The sequence below is a fragment of the Spodoptera frugiperda genome, chromosome 30 (genome assembly GCF_023101765.2).
Source record: "Spodoptera frugiperda isolate SF20-4 chromosome 30, AGI-APGP_CSIRO_Sfru_2.0, whole genome shotgun sequence".
Taxonomy (NCBI): domain Eukaryota; kingdom Metazoa; phylum Arthropoda; class Insecta; order Lepidoptera; family Noctuidae; genus Spodoptera; species Spodoptera frugiperda.
The window spans coordinates 12,569,718-12,589,228 of NC_064241.1; the positions used below are offsets into that span (position 1 = coordinate 12,569,718).

Genomic DNA, 19,511 nt, shown 5'->3' on the forward strand with positions numbered 1-19,511 from the left:
TCTGGTGGGTGAGACGGTACTTCACACCGAAACAACTGCTGAGCCTGTACCAAGCGCAGGTTCGGTCATGTATGGATTACTGTTCTCACCTTTGGGACGGCTCGGCTAAATGCCAGATCAAAGCGCTAGAAAACATCGAAAAGCGTGCCAAGAAGCTCATCAATGATGATGCGCTTGTAGAGGCCCGGCTTCAAAGCCTTGAACACAGGCGCAAGGTTGCAAGCCTTTCCGTTTTTTACCAGATACATTTCGGAGAGTGTGTGGGGGAATTGCACAACTTGATTCCCCCGAGTCCTTTCCATTATCGAACCACAAGACAATCGGCGAGGCGTCACCGTTTCATGGTAGATATCCCACCCACTCGCACGAAGCGCTTCACTCCAAGCTTCCATGTGCGAACTGTTAGAGAGTGGGATTCTTTGCCGGAGTCTGTGTTTCCTGATGGGTATAACCTGGGTGTTTTCAAGGCCCGAGTGAATAGGTTGGTTATGGGCAGACGTGCTCCATCGTAGGCCGCGTCATCACTTACCACCAGGCAAGATAGCGGCTAAACGTCGACCCATCAAACGTAATAAAAAAGTGCATTTTCAAAAAACGCAAATATAACTTTGTCGTTCATACAAACACTATGTATAACGAAGTTATTTTATAACTTTTATATTATGCCATCTACTTGCTGCTACGGAACCCCTCATGGGCGAGTCTGACTCCCACTTGGCCGGTTTTTTTAAGACTGATTGATCTCAGAAGTAAGTGGTTTATATTTTTTCTTCATTTTGCGATGAAAAGTCCTTTTAAAAAATTTTTTTGCGTTATTTAGTTTTACCCGTAACTTCCATTATTCATTAATATTGTGAGATAATACTTAAAGCCCAGCGAAAACTTTAGCTTAATGCAAGATAAGACATTTTAGTTTTCATGGTCTGACTTGACCGGGCCTGATAAAACATTTTACTTAGACGTGTTAGTATGCTGTACAGAATATAACACATTTTATCTAGCTCATTTATGCAGCTTTTTGTTCGTTAAAACATGTTTTACCTGGACACGGTGAGTACGGTCAACTGACTTAAGTCAATTTTACCTAACCAAGATTATGGCCTGCATTGTATTAACTCCAAAATCTTGGACACGAAGACACTTACATTATTTTCTATTATTACATTTCATAGTAAACGTTATTCGTAATAACTATTTTGAGTTTCAATGAAAAAGCTCCAGTAATTAATTAGTTATGATTTTTTTTGCAAAATTTGAAACTTCAAATCGCTCTACTGAACAATTCACATAATGGCGGTTAATACATTTTGCCTTTCCAGCGTCATTAGGTTTAAAGGTAAAATAAATTCTTTATAACTATTAACTAGCTGTTAGTTACTCACAGCTTTGCCCGCATGCTGATAGGAAAGAGGTAGCCTATATAACTAGTAGGCGAGAGTGCTCTCTAGCCTCCTAAATATTTTCTTCACACTCTTGAAATCCACACCTTCGTTGTTTTCATAAGGGATTGACAGAGGTGCATGATTAATTACATCATATCATTTTTTTGCCAGCTTAATACCAATATAGAGAACTTCCATAACTAATCAGAAATGTGTAAATACCTAGTTAGAATACTATGTTGCCTTATAATGGACCCCAGACGTGCGTGTTAAATAGTCATATGACTACCAGACACAGACATGCCTAGTTCTTGCAAGATCAATAGTTATTGGCTAAAGAAAATTCTATGTCAGCTAATAAGTCACTTTTAATTTTCTTCACTCGTTAGTTATTTCACATTGATTTCATTTGATGTGGGAATGTGTGGGATTGTATTGTTTTTGTACCTTTGACGTGATCTAGATTAGCATTGCAATTTTGCAACTTAGGTAGGTAGTTAGATCGGTTTTATTGGTCCAGATACAAAAAGATACGAGACTTAGATGTTTGGTAGGTAGATGCCATGTCATTTGGGAATAGATTTTTTTTAAATCCTTTAATACTTTAGATGTGTCGCTTAGATTTCTTATCATTACTTAATATGTGTCCTGATTAATTCGTTTAGTAATCTAATTTTAATAGATTAACTATTGCATTTTGCGACCTCGCTTGTTGCATGTAAAACTAATTAAAAACTACCAACTTAAATATCACGGATACATATTCATACACGACATTTAAGTGGTATTTCTGTTTTAATGTTACACAAATAGTTACTTAAGCTCTTTGTGAATGAGACTTAGTGAATAACTATTTTATTACACAGTGCAGTTTTTTTAGAAAATTATCCTTCCTAACCTGTATGTAGTCGGTCAACCCTAGTTATTTAATTGTAGGTCGATGTAAAAATATGCTTTTATTAGTTGAAATTGGCACATACCTTAATCCCTCTTACATATTTAATTAGAAAATATTGGGACCCAATATTTTTCTCGAAACATGAAGACAAGTCCAAAAATTGGTGCTGGTTTACCTTCAGTAAATGCACATCACACACCAATTCAGCTATTGATTTATCATCGCAATAATAAAACAAAAACGAAAAAACTAAAAACAAAAATCTCCCAAGGTAAGCAATTCGATGAATCTGACTCATAACATCGGATCATCGTTTGTTTGAGCAGACATCTTGAATACGTTAGCATCGACAAAAGCGTTTGCAAACTGGTTATACTGTGTCTAATCAGAATGTTGATTACATTTAATTTTTCTGCCAAATCAGCGTTACTCAAACCTTGGCCTACTGAGATTCTGTGTCAATCTGTTGATAACTAACTATAACTAAATAATTGAATAGCTAACTATTGCTATTTTTCTTCGAAAACATAGGCTGTTATAAAAAGGCTACTTTTTAGTTAGAAGAGGCTTTTGCACTGGCAGTTGTATAGATACACGTGATGATGTTTAATCGCTTACGACCAGGCGAGATAATGGCCAAACGCTAACCTATTATCTAAGTCCCTAAGCAGAAGGATGCGTTATGCAGACACGATCTTCAATAGTTAGTCAATGAAAAAGCAAAGAAGAGAGGTAGTTGAAGAGATTCGCAATCAAAAAGCCATATTTGGAGACTCAGGGACTTAAAGCCGCAGTTGATTGGACGACCAAGGCAAGTTCTAGGAAGCCTCATCAGATGAAATAAAAATGTAATATCCGATTGTAAAGAAAATATGCCGTAAACCAAAGTAAATCTTACGAATGTTTGAATATCACTGCTTGAAGGTGACCGCAGCGAATGTGAATGTGGGTTGGTTTTATTTCACGTTTTTAAAATTACTCGTTTTTATGTTGTTAAATGGAAGGGCAGAGAGGCGCCGAAAAAACGACCCCAAGAACACCTAGTTATTTGGAGAAAATTCTTTTTTTGTTTTACATAACTAACTAGTTAGTTACTAATGGGGAAGTAGGAGCCGCTGGATGCAGGTCGCTTCCAATCGGCCTATCTGGAAGTCATTGGGGGAGGCCTATGTTCAGCAGTGGACGTCTTGTGGCTGATATGATAATGATGAATGGGCTATAGTTACATATATAATAAATAGCCCTGAATATAAGATGGCCTAACTAATAAAAGTTATTTATAGGTACGTAAAGGTATCTATTTAGAGGTAGAATAACGGTTTTCTATTCACAAAGCATGATCGGTAAGGTTTTTACTTCCTACCTACATAACATTTTTAAATCGAAATCTATCAATTCATTGAAATAACAAAATATTCATTTCAATAGTGTAGGATTGAAAGAATTACGGAAGTGATCGTGGATTGATGATTTAATGTCTGGCTTTAATTATTAAGCTATTGGATTACTTTCAAAACTCGCTATCCCATTGATCAAATCATCATCAGTCAAGCAATAACTTATGATTACAAGTTATTTATGATACACCTACATAACACTGATGTCATGTGCTATGTTATTCAAACTTTCTGTGTGCTGTGTGTATGTCATGTGTGGACTGCAGTTGTCACAACTAGGTAGATATGTTTTTTCGAATCCAGATTATAAAGGGTTTTTAGTTATATTTGACAAAGATAAGGTAGACATGTCATCCCTTCTAGCCTGACCCGTTTATCTTCCAATTCTCAATTCTATCATTGCCAAAAACTACCTTAGGCATTCTTAGCCCCAAAGCTTCGTCACCTCAGCACGAAGCATGACTCTAAAACGAACCGGTTTTCCGTATCTCCGTAATTATGCAGGCATCTACATTCTCGAAACTCGGTCATTGCAGTATGGTGAACACTGCTGTCTCTGCCTGTCCCCTTTCAACCGTTACGTTTGAACTGCTTCAAGGTAGTGATTTGGCAAAAAACGTAAAGTCATTGTTCTAATTTTTGTTGCTCTTGATATCATAATTGAGCTTGGGATTTTTGAGCTCATCTGTTGCGGTTGTGAGCATTGAAAATTGTTGGCTTTTGTTTTAAGAATCTATATTTTACTTATGGCTCTCAATCGTTCGCTCTCAAACTCTCAATAATATCGATTTCAATTTCAGCTTTTATTTCTAGAAGCTAAAGAATTTGTTTGTTTATTTTTGAACGCGTTAAGTCCAAAACCACTGGATCGATTTTAATATTTTTCTTAAGTTAGATAGTTAGTCCATTTATTGAGGAAGGTTATAGGCTATAAAACATCACCAATACGAGTGGAACAGAGCCGGTGAACCGAGCAGTACCTAAATAATCACATTTCCCAGAAAAAGCTTTCATAGATTACAGATCTATTACGGACAACGGTAACGACGAGACGTTCTAAGAATTTGCAAGGATTGTACAAGATCAAAATCAAACAGTAGGTATGTCACATTAAAAAGCTATATAATCTCTAATAACTACCAGATTTACTACAGTTATCAACCCTAAATCAAAACTTCATATCTATTTTAAAGCCCTACTATACTGATACTAACCGCTTCTTTTCTGACTGTACCAGTCTACCTAGTTTCAAAATGACTTAGCGTCAGTATAAATCGTCTCTACAACATCGAAAAGGTCTAACTATTCATTTGCAGTTAAACTGCAATGAGGAGACGTCGGGAGCAGTAATGAGACGTCTAACTTTAATTAACCGCCGTACTCAAGGGTACAAAATGGGGTAATAATATAAAATAGAAAAAACTTTTCTGTATTCCGTGGGTAATAAGTTTCTAAATGCTGTAACTACTAACTTACGCTACTTAGTTACTTAGTTATAGTTAGGGAGAGGTGCTACACACACTACAAAACCTACAATTACCGAGGCAATTTTAATTATCCGCTGCAGTTACATACAGACAGAAACAATAACTTTCCGTCAATTAGGAACCGCTAAATGCGCAAAGGAAGTCTTTAATTAACTAAGCTAAGTGATTACTTCTGTTGTTTATTCTTAATGGGAAAATTAACTTTTTTGCAATTGTGACTTAACAGCCGTGTGGTGGCAACGGAATAGTTATCACAGTATCACACTTTTGTTTACATGTTTGTCCGTCAATCACGCTGAAACTACTGAACGGAATTTGATGAAATTTGGTATACAGACGGGGAATGGGCTAATTTGGGTAATAGGATACTTTTTATCCAATGGGAAAACGTGGGAAGCCGCTGGCAGGAGCTAGTTAATAGAAAATATTCGCATTGGTGTCGTAAATAGGTGGCCTACACATTAGATAATTAATAAAAATGTTATCTCTAACTAGCTTCCCAAACGTGGATATTAGAGTAAAACTTCTTATGAAGAAGTGGCTCATAATCCTACAATAACTAGATTGTCACGGGCTGTAGGTGGTGATGTGTAATCAAGGAATTTAGCAAACTATTGAATGCTAAGGAATAATGGATTTTGCACAATAGTATTTCGCTCCGAATTGAATTCGGAAAACAATGAGGAGAATCCCTTAATTTTAATAACTAGCATTGTGTTTGTGTCCTAAGGCATTCATCGTGTTTGTTAAGTTTATAGTTAGGTAATTGTGTAGGTAATAGAATTTGATGTTTAGAGCAATTAGGTCAGTAGTTATATCAAATGGAAAACATTCATAGAATTGTGATTGGTCATTTCATTGTAAATTCATTACAATAAGAAAACGAATCGACTTATTAACACGTCTCTGGTGACCGACGCTTAGCGGAGGATTTCGTTTTCTTTCCGCAGTTAGTTATAGTTACTTTAAATAAATATGTACGTAACTACGAACGTAACAAATGTAAATGGATACTTGAGACATTTTTGGCAATAGCATTTCTTGTTTCATTTTAACATTGGCAACAAGTTCCCATCAGTAATTCCACAAAAACCCACCAAGCCTCAATCCGCATACAGAATCTAAACAAAATAAAACCACATTCAGTTCGTTTTATAGCAAGATTTATTTGTTCGGAACTCGTTTAGGAGTCCTTTGTGTGCTGACAACGTCTCTTTGTGTCCACTAAATGACTCTCGAATAGGGGACACGTATACCGGCAGGTCATCTAGAAAGCAAACCTAGTTCATGGTCGACGTTGGCTTAATTTCAAGAATGCAGAAGTGGAGCTGTTATTGTGCCTTTACAAAATGAGGTTTTGCGGAATGAGGCTGAAAAAAAATTAAATGACTTTGTCAAATTGCCAATGATTTCGATTTTGAGAAAGTAGGCAATGAGGATTAGTTAACTATATTGGGGGAAAGGCGTTGGATATGTAATTCTTCACATAATTTAACTAGTTAGTTATGATAAGTACAGTTTGTAGCTTGCTAGCGTGTAGTGTTTACCAGCTGTTGTTCGCGACTTCACTCGTGAGGATTACGGATTCAATATTAGTTACAAAGAGACACTCTAGTTATTTTTATTTATTTAACTATTAGTCTATCTAGACGTAGTTGCATAACATCTTTTATATTTATTATTCTGAAAAATTAGGTGCCATTCGTTACTTAACAATTTTTTACCAGATAAGTGTTAGAACTCAGTATTTAATCATTGTGAAACGGTAACTACAAAAAATTGGCACAAAGTCTTTTCAAAAACCTGCCTTGCCTGATTATTTTAAAACGGAGTATGTTATTTTATATTAACTACCAATCTATGGAAACGGAAGGTTGTGAAGGTATAGGAAGCAGTCATTGCATTAATTTACCCATAACGGGCTAAACATCCGGACAGCTACATGCGGAAATGAAAAGCTCTATCAGTCGATGCAATTTGCATCTTAGCAATCTTTCTATGGGATCTTGTAGCTTGGAGGGGATTTAAACCTGTACTCCAATCGGTCGATTTGAGTATCTATTTAACTATTGAGGGATATCTATGTTCATCAGTGGACGTCTTGGGGCTGTTACGACGATGATGTTTTCGAAGTGACTAGACCAGGGTTCGTCTTAACTCTTCTGTTTCTAATTGCAAAGTCGTTAGTGGCAACAGTGTCGAAATTTTAACATTTGTTATTACAATTGTTACGTGACACGAGAAGCTCGAATTTAAGAACGTCGCATCATTTAGTGGGTTGAATGTTGCGTCTACTCAAACATATTGGCACACAGTCATATCTTGAAGATCGTTGACTTTAATATAGGAGTTAATGAGATGTAGATGACCTAACTATAGCATCTGGTGTTAAGTCTCATTTGCACTGTATTTTTTGCATTTAGCCCATTCAAAATATCAATTTCCTAAATAACTAATCAAAGCTTTAGTTTAGTTACGCTTCAAGATCAATAGTTAGTCACGCAGTAGACTAGACAGAATAATAGCTACGTGTACCTAAACAGAACCAGTTTATGACTATCGAGGATATATCGCTATTGTTAGCGGCTTTCCAATACACCACGTGCGGCCTGCTCTGTGTTCTGAAGAAAGTAACTTATGTTTTCACTTAGAGCGGTGGACTGAATTTCAAGCAGCCTCTGATAGGACCAGCGAGATAACGAACGGCAATAAGATTTGGACTTTGTGGCGAAATCAGGGTCCTTAGACAATGTAACATCGCTTGGTAGCGAAACGATATCTAAAATCGTCATCGTCTCAACGATAACGACAAACATTTCTTAGCCAAAGTAACATCGCGATCGTTATCGTTGTGTCGAATCGATTATTCGCTAAAAAGCAAAAATATTGTTTATGGTAACGAAAATTTAGCTGTCAGTGTCACTCAAGAAGTTCAAATCGGATTATTCCCGCGAGTTATTACTGTTTTCGAATTTTACTGATAAGAATAAGTGAGTTGTTGGCGATCGCCGTACTTCGTGAGGGTGATGTTATCACAGTCAGCGACGTTGGAGTGCTGGGTGACGTCACGGGATCGGCACGCTGCCGGTGGTTACCGCGCCGATGGGCTTCAAGTGGTTGTGCTGCAATGTCCTTAGCCCAGACGTAAATATCCGAAAACTGCTGGGCTCAAGTGCTTCCCAAGAGAAATATGACTTTATTAGTTCAATTTCGAACTAGCCCTCGCATAAGACAGTCCACGTTATTTCTAGTAAGTAATATAGTCTTTGTTTTAAGTAGTCGTTTTACTTGAGTGAAATCATAGAAATAAAGAGTAGCTAAAGTATTGTAAATTATAATAAAAACAAAACTTTATACTAGTAAGTAAGTGAATAGAGTATTATTATTCTAAATTATTGTTTATATTAAGTTTTAATTATCATTAACTTTGATATTAAGTTTTAGTCTTAATGATAATCAATATAGACTCATTTTTATAAATTACTGGTGTTCTAATCTATTATAATTTTTAGTGATAGTGATGAAACATGGAATCAAGAGTGCGAACAAGTTCCCAACAATTGTCAATGCTGCTTGAGGATACGGCAAAGTAAGTAAATCCCAGTTGTATTCACTACTATGTAATGTACACAATGACACAATCTTAACAATGAAGTACTTATACTGAATCTTTGTTTGTTTATGTTACAGTCATGGTGACCCGGCGAGGCCTCTTGCTGCATCACTAGGTTGGGTACGGTCAGACCGACTGTGGACTGAACAGACAAACATATTGAATGCTGTTGGTGGTGGTGGCAGCAAGACTACAGACAAGTGATAAAAAGTAAGGATCTAATGAACATTTTTGGAAAGACTGGTGTGATGGTAGAACGGCTAGCAAGCTATTTTCTAAAGGGTTTTGGATAAGTAATAATTTTCTCTGTTATAACTAGACTGGGGACTTTTTATAATTATGATGATGATGATCAATCTCTGACACCCATAGTAAGAAAGAAACAAGAAATGTTTATTGGCATATACCATAAAACATTTGCTTTCTTAGTTGTAAGTTTTCTTTTACATATTTGCTTAAAAGAAAACTTACAACTAAACATTAACCTCCTTACTACAAAAATTCAAACAAGTACATATATGGTATAGTACAAGCTATAGTTTGGTGTCCAAACCCAAAGTATAGCTGCCAAATTGGCTTTTTATTCTCATTTACACTTATAACATATACACATATGTATATTATACTTATACCTATGGGCAAGACTTTAGAAAAGCTAGGATTTAATGTAAGTACTAGGTATACACCTTCAAGGGATCTGCTCAAAAATGAGCTACTTAATTGTCCTTAGTATGTAGATGGCAAATAAATAAATCGAAATGTTTTATAAAGTATTCTTATTAACATTAGTCAACCAAGTAACTTCACTTACATGAAAGACACCATTTAATTTTTTGATAAATTAGTTTTTAACTTGGTTAATCTGGTTATGAATTATTATTTATAAATATTACCTATTATATAAATTATGAATTAGTATTTATAAAAAATCTTATACATAAATATTTAATATAAATAATATTTTTCCATCCATCAGGCGTGGTCCGCGGTTGAGATCGCCAGCGACACCGCAGTCTGCTGTTTCTCCCGACCGCCCTCGTTTGAGCGACCCCCTTCGAGACAGCGGCAAGCGAGTAGCTAAAAAGCTAAGAGCACACAGCACCTGAAAATTATAATAATACAGATTTAGATTATGTGGTTTTATTTTTACTTACCTCTACAGCAGTTAATAAAGTATTGTGTCGTACCACAATATTTTTGTTATATAGTACCTATAATATACAAAACTAACCAGACGAATAATGCTTTAACTCAAGTTATTATGATCAATAATCAACAACATAAGTGTCTGGTTGCCTGCAATACCTATAATTATATTGTTTAAATAATGTAAATTTTCTTACCTTTAGTTCCAGGGGAATCTCAGTAGAACCTTTTAATCGTGCATGAGCTTCTAGGTCCTTGCATAATTTCCTAAATGCTCTTTTATTAAGTCTGAAATGTTAGATGAAAAACAATTCAGGCATTTCTCCAATTGTTTCCAATAGCCGTCGCTGATTTATCGGTTTTGACGCCTCTCCCAGGCGTTCTCATTGTGCACAGCCCACAATAAACGAAGAGAATGCATTTTATAATTTATTTAACCTGCAGTAATGCCTCTAACATAAAATAAATACTCAAGAATATGTCATCAACCAAGGTCAAAAATCAGCTGTAGAATGAAATCCGGCCATATTGTGTCGATATTAGTCGATAACTACAACGTTTTAGCGTTCGTTTCGTTATCCTTAATGACGATCACGATCGAGGCGAAAACGAACACTGAAAGTGCTGCTTGTCTACGCATTTGTATGGAATAAACACGATAACGTTCGTTAACGTATTCGTTACTTTATGGTTTCGTTATGAAATGTTACATTGTCTACCAAATACCGATAACGATGTCGATTGACCACGTGACTTAACGCATCTCCATACATTTTAGACTTTTCTAACTTCGTTATCGTTTTTAAATTGTTACTTTGTCTAAGGCCCCAGATTAGTTACACTGTATCGTGCCTTATGCTTTCTAGTTATTCCAAGAAATATTTGCCTGGTAGAGGCGTTTGGACATCTGTAACTAACTAAATAGGTAACTACGCTTTGCCAGTAATCTTCATCATCATATCATCATCATCAGCCTATAATTGTGGCCACTGTTGACCAAAGACCTCTTCTCACACGGAAAAGGTTTGAGCATTAATCACCAAATCACCACGCTTGCCAATAATAACAGATGCAAATAACAAATTCTAAAATTGCAGGCTGATAGTTGGTTCTTCGTGTAAATTCCGACAGTCAAAAAGAGCTTCTTCATTTAGTTACGGTTGTTCTAGGAAGAATCTCTTATCTGGACTTCTTAAGAGATTTGTCTGGCCTTTAGCCAACAAAGCCTTGTCGGGTTACACTTAAGTCGGTTGTAGTTACGCATGTAAAGCTTCCATTTGACAAAATAGGTAACTGACAATATACTGCTCATTTTCAGTTTATATTTTTTCTGCTAAGCGTGTTTCCTCAATCCATTGATATGACCTAATATGACCCGCAAAATGCAACGTGCAAAATCCATCGCCATTATGACTAACACGATTATTACGTCATCAAACAGACATCGGCATTCATGGAACCTTTGCAAGTTTAGTCCAAAACCACAGAACCAAAATAATATTCGATTTACCTACACAGCCCACAGGGTACCTGCGTATTAATTATTGCTTCATCTAAGCAAACCAGTAACCATTAACCGAAAGATGAAAGAGAAGTTTAAAGATCCAAAAGATGAGAGAATTTAAAAAAACATGTGGTTAGCATAACTTGCGTCCAAAATTGGCAAGGTCCTAAATAGGTAGGTAGGTAAGTAGGTACCTACTTACTGTTAGTGTTTAGGTTAATAAGGACAACTTAGGAACCAGTTTTCGTGTTATAACTGTTTAGTATTTGAAAAGTTAGCTTAATTCACTGACCTTCGGCGTGATTAGTTATGAGTAAAAGCCTGCTTTATATTGGTTTGCCTACCAACTTGAGACCAATAAGAACATTTGCCAATCGCTAAGTTGGCACAAGAAGTCTATTAGTTAGGTACTTTTGCGGAACCTTTTTCTTATCTCTAACTCAATTCATATTTTTTAAAAGGTAGAAGAATGACTAGAGACATTCAGAGCTTTCTTTGTCCTGAAAAATGTGGTTTTTAAGTTTAACATGGCACTTGAAGACAGCTAATTTGCATAACAAACAAAACCGATAATTACGCAAGTAACTGAATAGTATTTCACCGTTCCGACATGAATAAATTAGCTAATATTTTAGGTATTTTCTCTCACAAGACGGATAAACGTGCGTGACAAACCGGTGGAGAATGGCAAATGGGGACCTTTGCAACAAGGTCACAGCTTGCTTAACTCTCGATGCCTGCTATCTTATATTTATGAATCATAGGTGAGAAATATTGACCTTAAATCCTGGTAGTGTTAAAAACTTTTTCGTGTCAGACCTAAAAATAAAGCGGCTACTCGAACGTACCCAATTTGAATATCGAAAGAAAAAGAATAAAAAATAAATGACAGGCTTCTAAATTTGAATTTTAAAGTATGAAATGTAAATAAAATAAATGAAGCTGATTTATTATCTGTCTAAGAAAAATTGGTGTCGTAATAATTACGACTGTTGTTTTGCAATAACTTAGTAACATAAGTGTCGTGTTATTTACGGAAAATTAAAGTCGAAAGTACTCTCACCTTAAATAAGGTCAGTCAAAAATCACACGCGTTGCATCCTGTACTTTTTGTACACAAAAACGGGGCTCAGCACTAGGTGTGTTCGATTTGATACAAAACCAGTGGTTCACAGCACAACAATACCGTTACTTCGACAGCTTGACATCACAGAAAACGGTCAAAACTATCATAACAACACACTAAACAACACTTTGTTATTTAACACAGACCTACATAATTACTATTTCAGTAATATTTAAGTAATACACACGATATAACAAATTAAACTTAGATTAATATTCGGTCTAGCCCGCCACCGTGGAATTTAACTCGACAACTGACAACTTGTGTTTACGTTACGTTCCATTGACACGAATTCATCCATCTCCCTCTAACACTAAACATCAATAAGCTTGCGAAAGAGACAGATAATGTTAACCGTAATGCAATTATTATGTTCACCAGCAGCGCCTCTAGTGGTTAGTTTATGTACTAGCAAGTGAGGAGGCTTTGACTTTATTGATCAATCACTTAGTTCGTCTTGTATCCGATAGATAGCGTTGTTATTTAATTCATTGTCAGTTTTAATTACCTATGTGCTTTATCAATAGATGTCGCTGCATATCGAAAAAGCTTCTTAGGTAGAATTTATAACTTAGATTTTTTTATATTTTTAGAGTGAGTTCATAGCTTTTATTTTATTAGATATACACATTAGATGGGCACATACATTGCTACAAACCTTTTAAACTAGTTATTTGGATGAATCACTTCAAGTCGTAGGTACCTATGTAATAAGTTACCCTATTTTTCTGTACACCCGCAGGCGTCCTATAATTCCAGACACATTGTTAAATAAAATCTGAAAATAATACCCTATATTACTTTTCTCCACCCAAAAGACGACCCCGGGAGCACTTGCAAAGCAGTACTTTGCACTTGTAACCACAATACATAACCAATAAGCCAATTAAAATATACATAAGTGGTGGTATAAACCCCCTATGAACATTTCCTTATTGCTAATGAAGTTGTTACTATACTGATTTACAGATAATAAATAATCGCGTGACTATCTATTATCGTAAACGTCTCAATTAATATGCCAGCCGTTGACAGACACCGACATTAATAGGTAATTCTAATATATTATCACTAAAACTGTCTTTAGTCACAGTGATGTTAATATTAGAATTTATTAATCAAGGTGTTTTACTGGTTTAGCAATGAATCAGACTGCGAAAAGAACCTTAAATAACATAGAGCATGGTTTTAATAAAACTAATGCGTTCTTTACCAGAAAACCGAAACCAACCTTTTCCACACTCCCAAAGGTAAAGCACTTGGTAAGTTCTCCATGTGACTTTTATCACTTGTCTTTATCCTTCATAAATCCTTAGAAGTCTTCATTATCGGATAAAGTAATCGTTTACCTCTTATCCTTTTGAAAAAGGAACTGACTTCATCACCGTCATCATGTCGGCCACAAGACGTCCTCAGCTGAACATAGACCTCCCAGTGACTTCTATTACTTACTGCCACATAGATGCGGTGTGTTAACGGCAGAGGAGATCGTACATACCATTTGTGTCATTTATGAACTCCACTCTTTAAGCGGGTGTCATACAAGTCGCATAAGTCTGTAAAACCTGAACCTAATAAGCAGCGAATGCCAACCATGGAGATTATTCACGTCCAGTAGTGCTAGGTATATCATGAGTTTATTTAGTAGCAGGTAAGGAGCAGGAGTAGGAACGGGGTGGTTTTTAGTCAGTAAGAGTCTGACACTCCCTCTCGCCTCTCCCAAGGCGAGAGAAATGATTTTCCCCCTTAAAAAAAAACAACAGGTAAGGTTTTTTAATTTAAAAGTTACTTTTAAATACATGTAGAATAAAAAAAGTCCTAAAATAGGTACTAGACCAAAAACAACTCCCTTTAAATCTTTGCTCCCATACTTCCATAGATATCCTGTATCCAAATAATTTACAAGTGGACTTGTTATTCTTGTCAACATAACACTGCAACTGTACCTAAGCGACTGCAACCGTTCGCTGCGCACGCGCAAATCATTTCACTCTCTATAGCCATTGGCTGACAACATTTGTATTGATACAGCAAGTTTGAATAAATTATGGTAACTTGATAATAATTATGTAGCTGATTGAACAGTTGGTACCAACTCTTTAGGTATCCCGTTAATGTGTAATAGTCCTTTTTTTTTTTTTGTAACGCGATGGAAATCCTCATGGACTTCCCACGCCGTGGGGACGACGGGGGTGTGTGCCGGACTCTTACCGGCTAAAACCACCGCGGTGTTCCTCCACTGCCTGTGGCCGTGATCCGGGCTGCCCTCGCGGATTCACCGCAAATAGCCCTTAAACCTTAATTTAGTATAGGTATCTTAGTAATGACAGTATTAATTTAATGTTATTTTCATAATTTGTCCGTTTTTTTTTGTGCACTCGCTATTTACAAATGTATATTACCGGAACAACGTTCTCTTAGAAAGCTATAAGGTGGGGTAGAGCCATGGCTTAACTAATCCTGGTATTATTACAGTATATGAAATAATAGGCGTTTACAGTATCAATTATTCACATACCTTTTGTCATAAAGGAAAACCCAATTTTCTTCACGCAAATGTGCAATTTACATACTCACTACTAAGTATACAACAGCTAATAAATCAACAGGTGTCGCGTTACATTTCCTTCCTACATAATTAGCATACCAGAAAAATGTTGTCAACTCCCCCCCTTCATTTCCCCGGTGGGGGTATTAGGCGCCGGCGCACAACACTGCGGAAAAAAGTAAAAACACTATCGTTAGTCATTAATACAGACGCAAGCGCACCGCGCACTTTTTTCCAACCATTTCTAATTTCGACACCGTCACGAACGCACGTGTCGAAAAATTATTTAATTCTTTTTTCAAATTTTTATTTTACAATACTACAAGACTTTTACCGCGTTTTTATTGGCTGTTACAATGATTAATAGTGATGTTTATGAATCGTTAAGTATCGATACGTTTTGCGGTGTAATTTACGCGTAACATCAGCGCAAATTGTGCGTGGAGGAAGAATGAATTGATTGTTGTCGTGTAAACTAATGACTATGACGCGTGTTAGCTGTTGTGTTTTAATTATATTTTTAACGGCGATCTTTATGGACAGTTGTGATGGCTACAGCCCGAGAGGTAAGTAAAAAAAAACATATTTTTATACCAATTTTCCGGTTCTCACTCTCACACAATTACAAAATAACAAAAGCTTCTAAAAGCTCTGTCGAAAAAGTTAAATGTAGCATTTCATTGGTTTGTAGATAAAAAACGTCATGTAGTTGAAACATTCGCTAATGGATTCAATTAATTGCCGTGACTCAGCGGTTCCTCGGGAAAGGAGAGATGTTACACATTTTTGTGACAACTTGCAGCTTCCTTAACGACGACCACTTATTGATAGATAGAGAGATATTTCATGATCAATATCTTGATTGAACATCAGAGTGAACAATTAATTGATGTCTTCTATTTTATTTAATTTGAATTTAGTATCGTTTATAAATAACTCAATCAATTTTTGGATAAAGATTTTTCATAAAAGTCAACTGTAATTTTTCGAGTAATTGTCGTGGTTCCGGAAAACTGTTATCAGTTAATTTTTTTCTATTTAATTAGTGTCCAATTACATTTAATATATTTTTTGTCCGTTTATTAAATAAATAATATTGCTTTATTTATTAATTTTTCGGAAATGGCAAGAGGAAAATATTGTCTTCCGTTTCTCGGTTACCTATGTAATTTTGTCGTCATTATTTTTTTTAATTTTAATTGTAAATCGGAACAAGAATCTGTTTCTTAGTTTATAATTAAGTTATTGTAACTCTTATTGATGCCGGAGCTGCGGACTACCTTGCAGGTTATCGGGTCTCCGGCTCAAAAATCAGGAGTAGGAACGGGGTGGTTTTTAGTCAGTAAGAGTCTCCTTTTCATCTCGCTCAAGGCGAGAGAAATCATTGGTTGATTATCTCCCCTCAAATAAAAGACTCTTATTGGAGACTATTTGACGTATATTCCATATTTGCCGTACCTAGGTATATTGCATTCGAAATGTGTTAACTAAGGCAACTAAAACACAAATAGCCTCTTTACACTATCTCCAGCTCCAACCACAGTACAAAAAAACAAATACATAGTAGTTCAGTAATAATATTGTAATATCTATCAATTTACACATTCACTCTCATTTTCTCTGCCGGTAGCTATTACTAATCTAACCGCATTCTGGTACTAAACCTGTCTACGACAGGACAGCTTAGGTTATGAAAAGGCTACCTAGAGTACCTAGGCAGTTGTCGGAAGGTAGTGCTAATTGGAAGTTATTGTTAGTTATCTTTAATTAATTAATTCTTAGGGACTAATTAGAGAGAGAAATTGTTTCGTTTACTCAACAAGAGGTTTCGAGTTTTATTTTTAATCCGGCAGTGTTATCAATCAGTAACCCTGGTGGAGTTTGTTTTACGTTTAAAGTAATCAAAACGAGAGCGCGTTCGTGCACGTAAAAAAGCTCGTACTAAGGCCTCATTATACATATTATAGTAGCACTAGGATTAGGAGGACCACTAATTACACAGGACTTAGAACATAACTGTAAAATAGTAAGTAAAATTAGTTGTCAATTTGATACCTGTACCGCATAATTTTATGGAAAATATAAGTAGTATATTACCGCTCTTGTCATCACTAGAAGGTTTACGGTGTGTTCTTTTAAAATTAGGCATCAGTCCAAGCTTGCTGCGGACTATCTACGGACTAGCACGAAAAACAGCAGTAGGTACAGGGTGGTTCTTAGTCAGTAAGAGGCTGACACTCCCTCTTGCCTCGCCCTAGGCGATGGATGATATACTGCCTGATCTTATTGTTTGGTGTATATTACCACTTCTGTCATCACCTGAAGGTTTATGAGGACTCATTATTTAAAAATAAGGCGTCCAAGCATCGAAGCCATGTCCAGCGGTTACAATAGTAACCACTAGACAAACGCGACAGATTTCACTTCGCCATCACAATATTTATATTGGATGGTTTCCAACAAACGATGGGGTTTCCCTTTGTTGCAGGCAGACATTTTGTTTTATAATAATATACTAAGACCTGCTCTTGTAAACTGCTTGTCAGTTGATAATAATAGTTGTAGATGTAAATTGTAGGTTAATTAGTCGATTACTATACTATACGACATAACAATATTTTTAAAATACTCTGTAAAGAAAAGTAAAAACATTCCCACTCGGAACTCTTTTGTGATCCGCAAATTATTGTTTCGGGTCTGGGTGTCATGTGTAAACTTGTTTGTAAATGCGAGACAATTCTAGTGTGGGGCAACGTTTAAAAAAATCTTACCTAATCAATACTCTATGATAAAACCTTCTCATCAAAATTAGTCAGGTCTCTTAAAATATCTCTGGAAGATAAGTTTTGCCATGGTACTTTAATATATCCTTAAATGATTCTTAGTGATTTGATGTTTGATATTAATTTAATTAAGAAATGCAGTTCATTACGTACCAACAGGTAGTCCATCTGCTCTTTTGCCTAACAGTTTGCCAGGCAAACTAGCAGACGGATCACCTAATGGTAAGCGATTAGCGCCGCCTATGGACACCTGCAATACTAGAGAAGTTACGGCGTTGCGGGCTTTTAAATAGGAATACGTTATATCTGGAGAAGGTAACAGTCTTCTTCGTCATATTTTCATACACTACCCCGATAATAAAGCTTATCTTATAATTTTAATATCGAAACCTTTCCTTATTCAACCAGTGAATTATTCGTAAATACAAAACCATAAATACTTTGAGATACAACATCAATAAAGTTCAGTATGATTCTACATTTTACAAGTTTGTTACAATGTATTGCAATTGTAAGAACAAAGCGATACCACAAAGAAAATGAAAGCCTTACAGCTGGTTAATGTCAGCCAATAATTTTAAGCTGCGGACTCCGTAGCTGGTTACCGGGGCTCCGGCTTGAAAAGCAGGAGTAGGAGCGGGGTGGTTTTTAGTCAGTAAGAGTCTGACACTCCCTCTCGCTTCACTCAATGCAAGAGAAGTCATCGGATGATGATTGCCCTCTCACAAAAAAGATAAGATATCAGCTACTTATTCACAGAGACAAAGCCACAGACATCAGCGAGTCAATCTATAATCGAATGAATAAAATCATGATCTACCTCAACAGTTACATCATGCAGTAAAAGTAACGTAATGACTATGAACCTAGCCGCAAAACTATAATCAATACAATTGGAGCCAAAACGTGAGTTACCTGTCGAACAATTCCTCACACAAAAGAAGACTCCGGACGGACAAACTGACAAAAAGTCATCAAAAACGTTATTAGCATGATTGCTATTGTTGTATTAGAATTACCAAATTCATTGTCATCGTTACATTTATTACGAAACATGGAATGTTTGCGAGGAAAGTGTTGGAGCAAAAACATCGAACCTGCGCCGGCGCAGGTCTGTGACGTCACAACAGATCAATTTCTCGATTAGTACCGTTCCACTTTGTACCGATTGAGCCGAACAGTTTCGTGATCCAAACAAATTATTTTAATACTTTTGATTTGATTTTAGAAACTACCGATATTACGGAAATGCGCAGTTGCTGCAATTAAAATTTTACCGACGCATCGGTAGGTATTTGTGATTGGATTCGATGATTCATAATCTCTCGCTGTTGAGATGGACTGTGGTCAATACCTTACTGTCTTTAATTTAAACCAATTTCATCAAGTTCATAATTTGGTAAATTTTTGGGTCTTTGATTAGAGGAACTAAGCTAGCTATTTAACTTAGGTTAGATAAACTAAGCAATAGTTAAATTATGGCTTATTCATATGGGAAAAAGGCGTTACTGTATTTAATTCTATAAGTGTCACTATGATGTAGATATTATTAAATTATTATTTCCTACAATATTAAATATTCTGATCAGGGTTCAAGTCATATAACGCCTGCTTACGACACTTAGAA

The 19,511-nt window shown here is 36.0% G+C and overlaps 2 protein-coding genes and 1 long non-coding RNA gene across 3 annotated transcripts in view; 2 read left to right on the forward strand and 1 right to left on the reverse strand.

The window, feature by feature from the left end:
- The window catches only part of LOC118269960 (cadherin-87A), a 57,267-nt gene extending 44,441 nt beyond the window's left edge, over nt 1–12,826 (reverse strand). Inside the window, exon 1 of the mRNA XM_050706927.1 lies at nt 12,491–12,826. The gene's annotated coding sequence lies outside the window, so the exon portion shown is untranslated. The remainder of the gene's footprint in view (nt 1–12,490) is intronic.
- Nucleotides 7,896–9,907, forward strand: LOC118274882 (uncharacterized). The gene is made up of 4 exons (XR_007707469.1): nt 7,896–8,414; nt 8,677–8,753; nt 8,855–8,987; nt 9,754–9,907. It is a non-coding gene; the product is annotated as an uncharacterized LOC118274882 (long non-coding RNA).
- Nucleotides 12,827–15,294: 2,468 nt separating the features above from the next.
- The window catches only part of LOC118269970 (transmembrane protease serine 12), a 28,985-nt gene continuing 24,768 nt past the window's right edge, over nt 15,295–19,511 (forward strand). Inside the window, exon 1 of the mRNA XM_035585373.2 lies at nt 15,295–15,667. Coding sequence (XP_035441266.2) covers nt 15,580–15,667 — 88 coding nt within the window. The 5' untranslated portion in view covers nt 15,295–15,579. The remainder of the gene's footprint in view (nt 15,668–19,511) is intronic.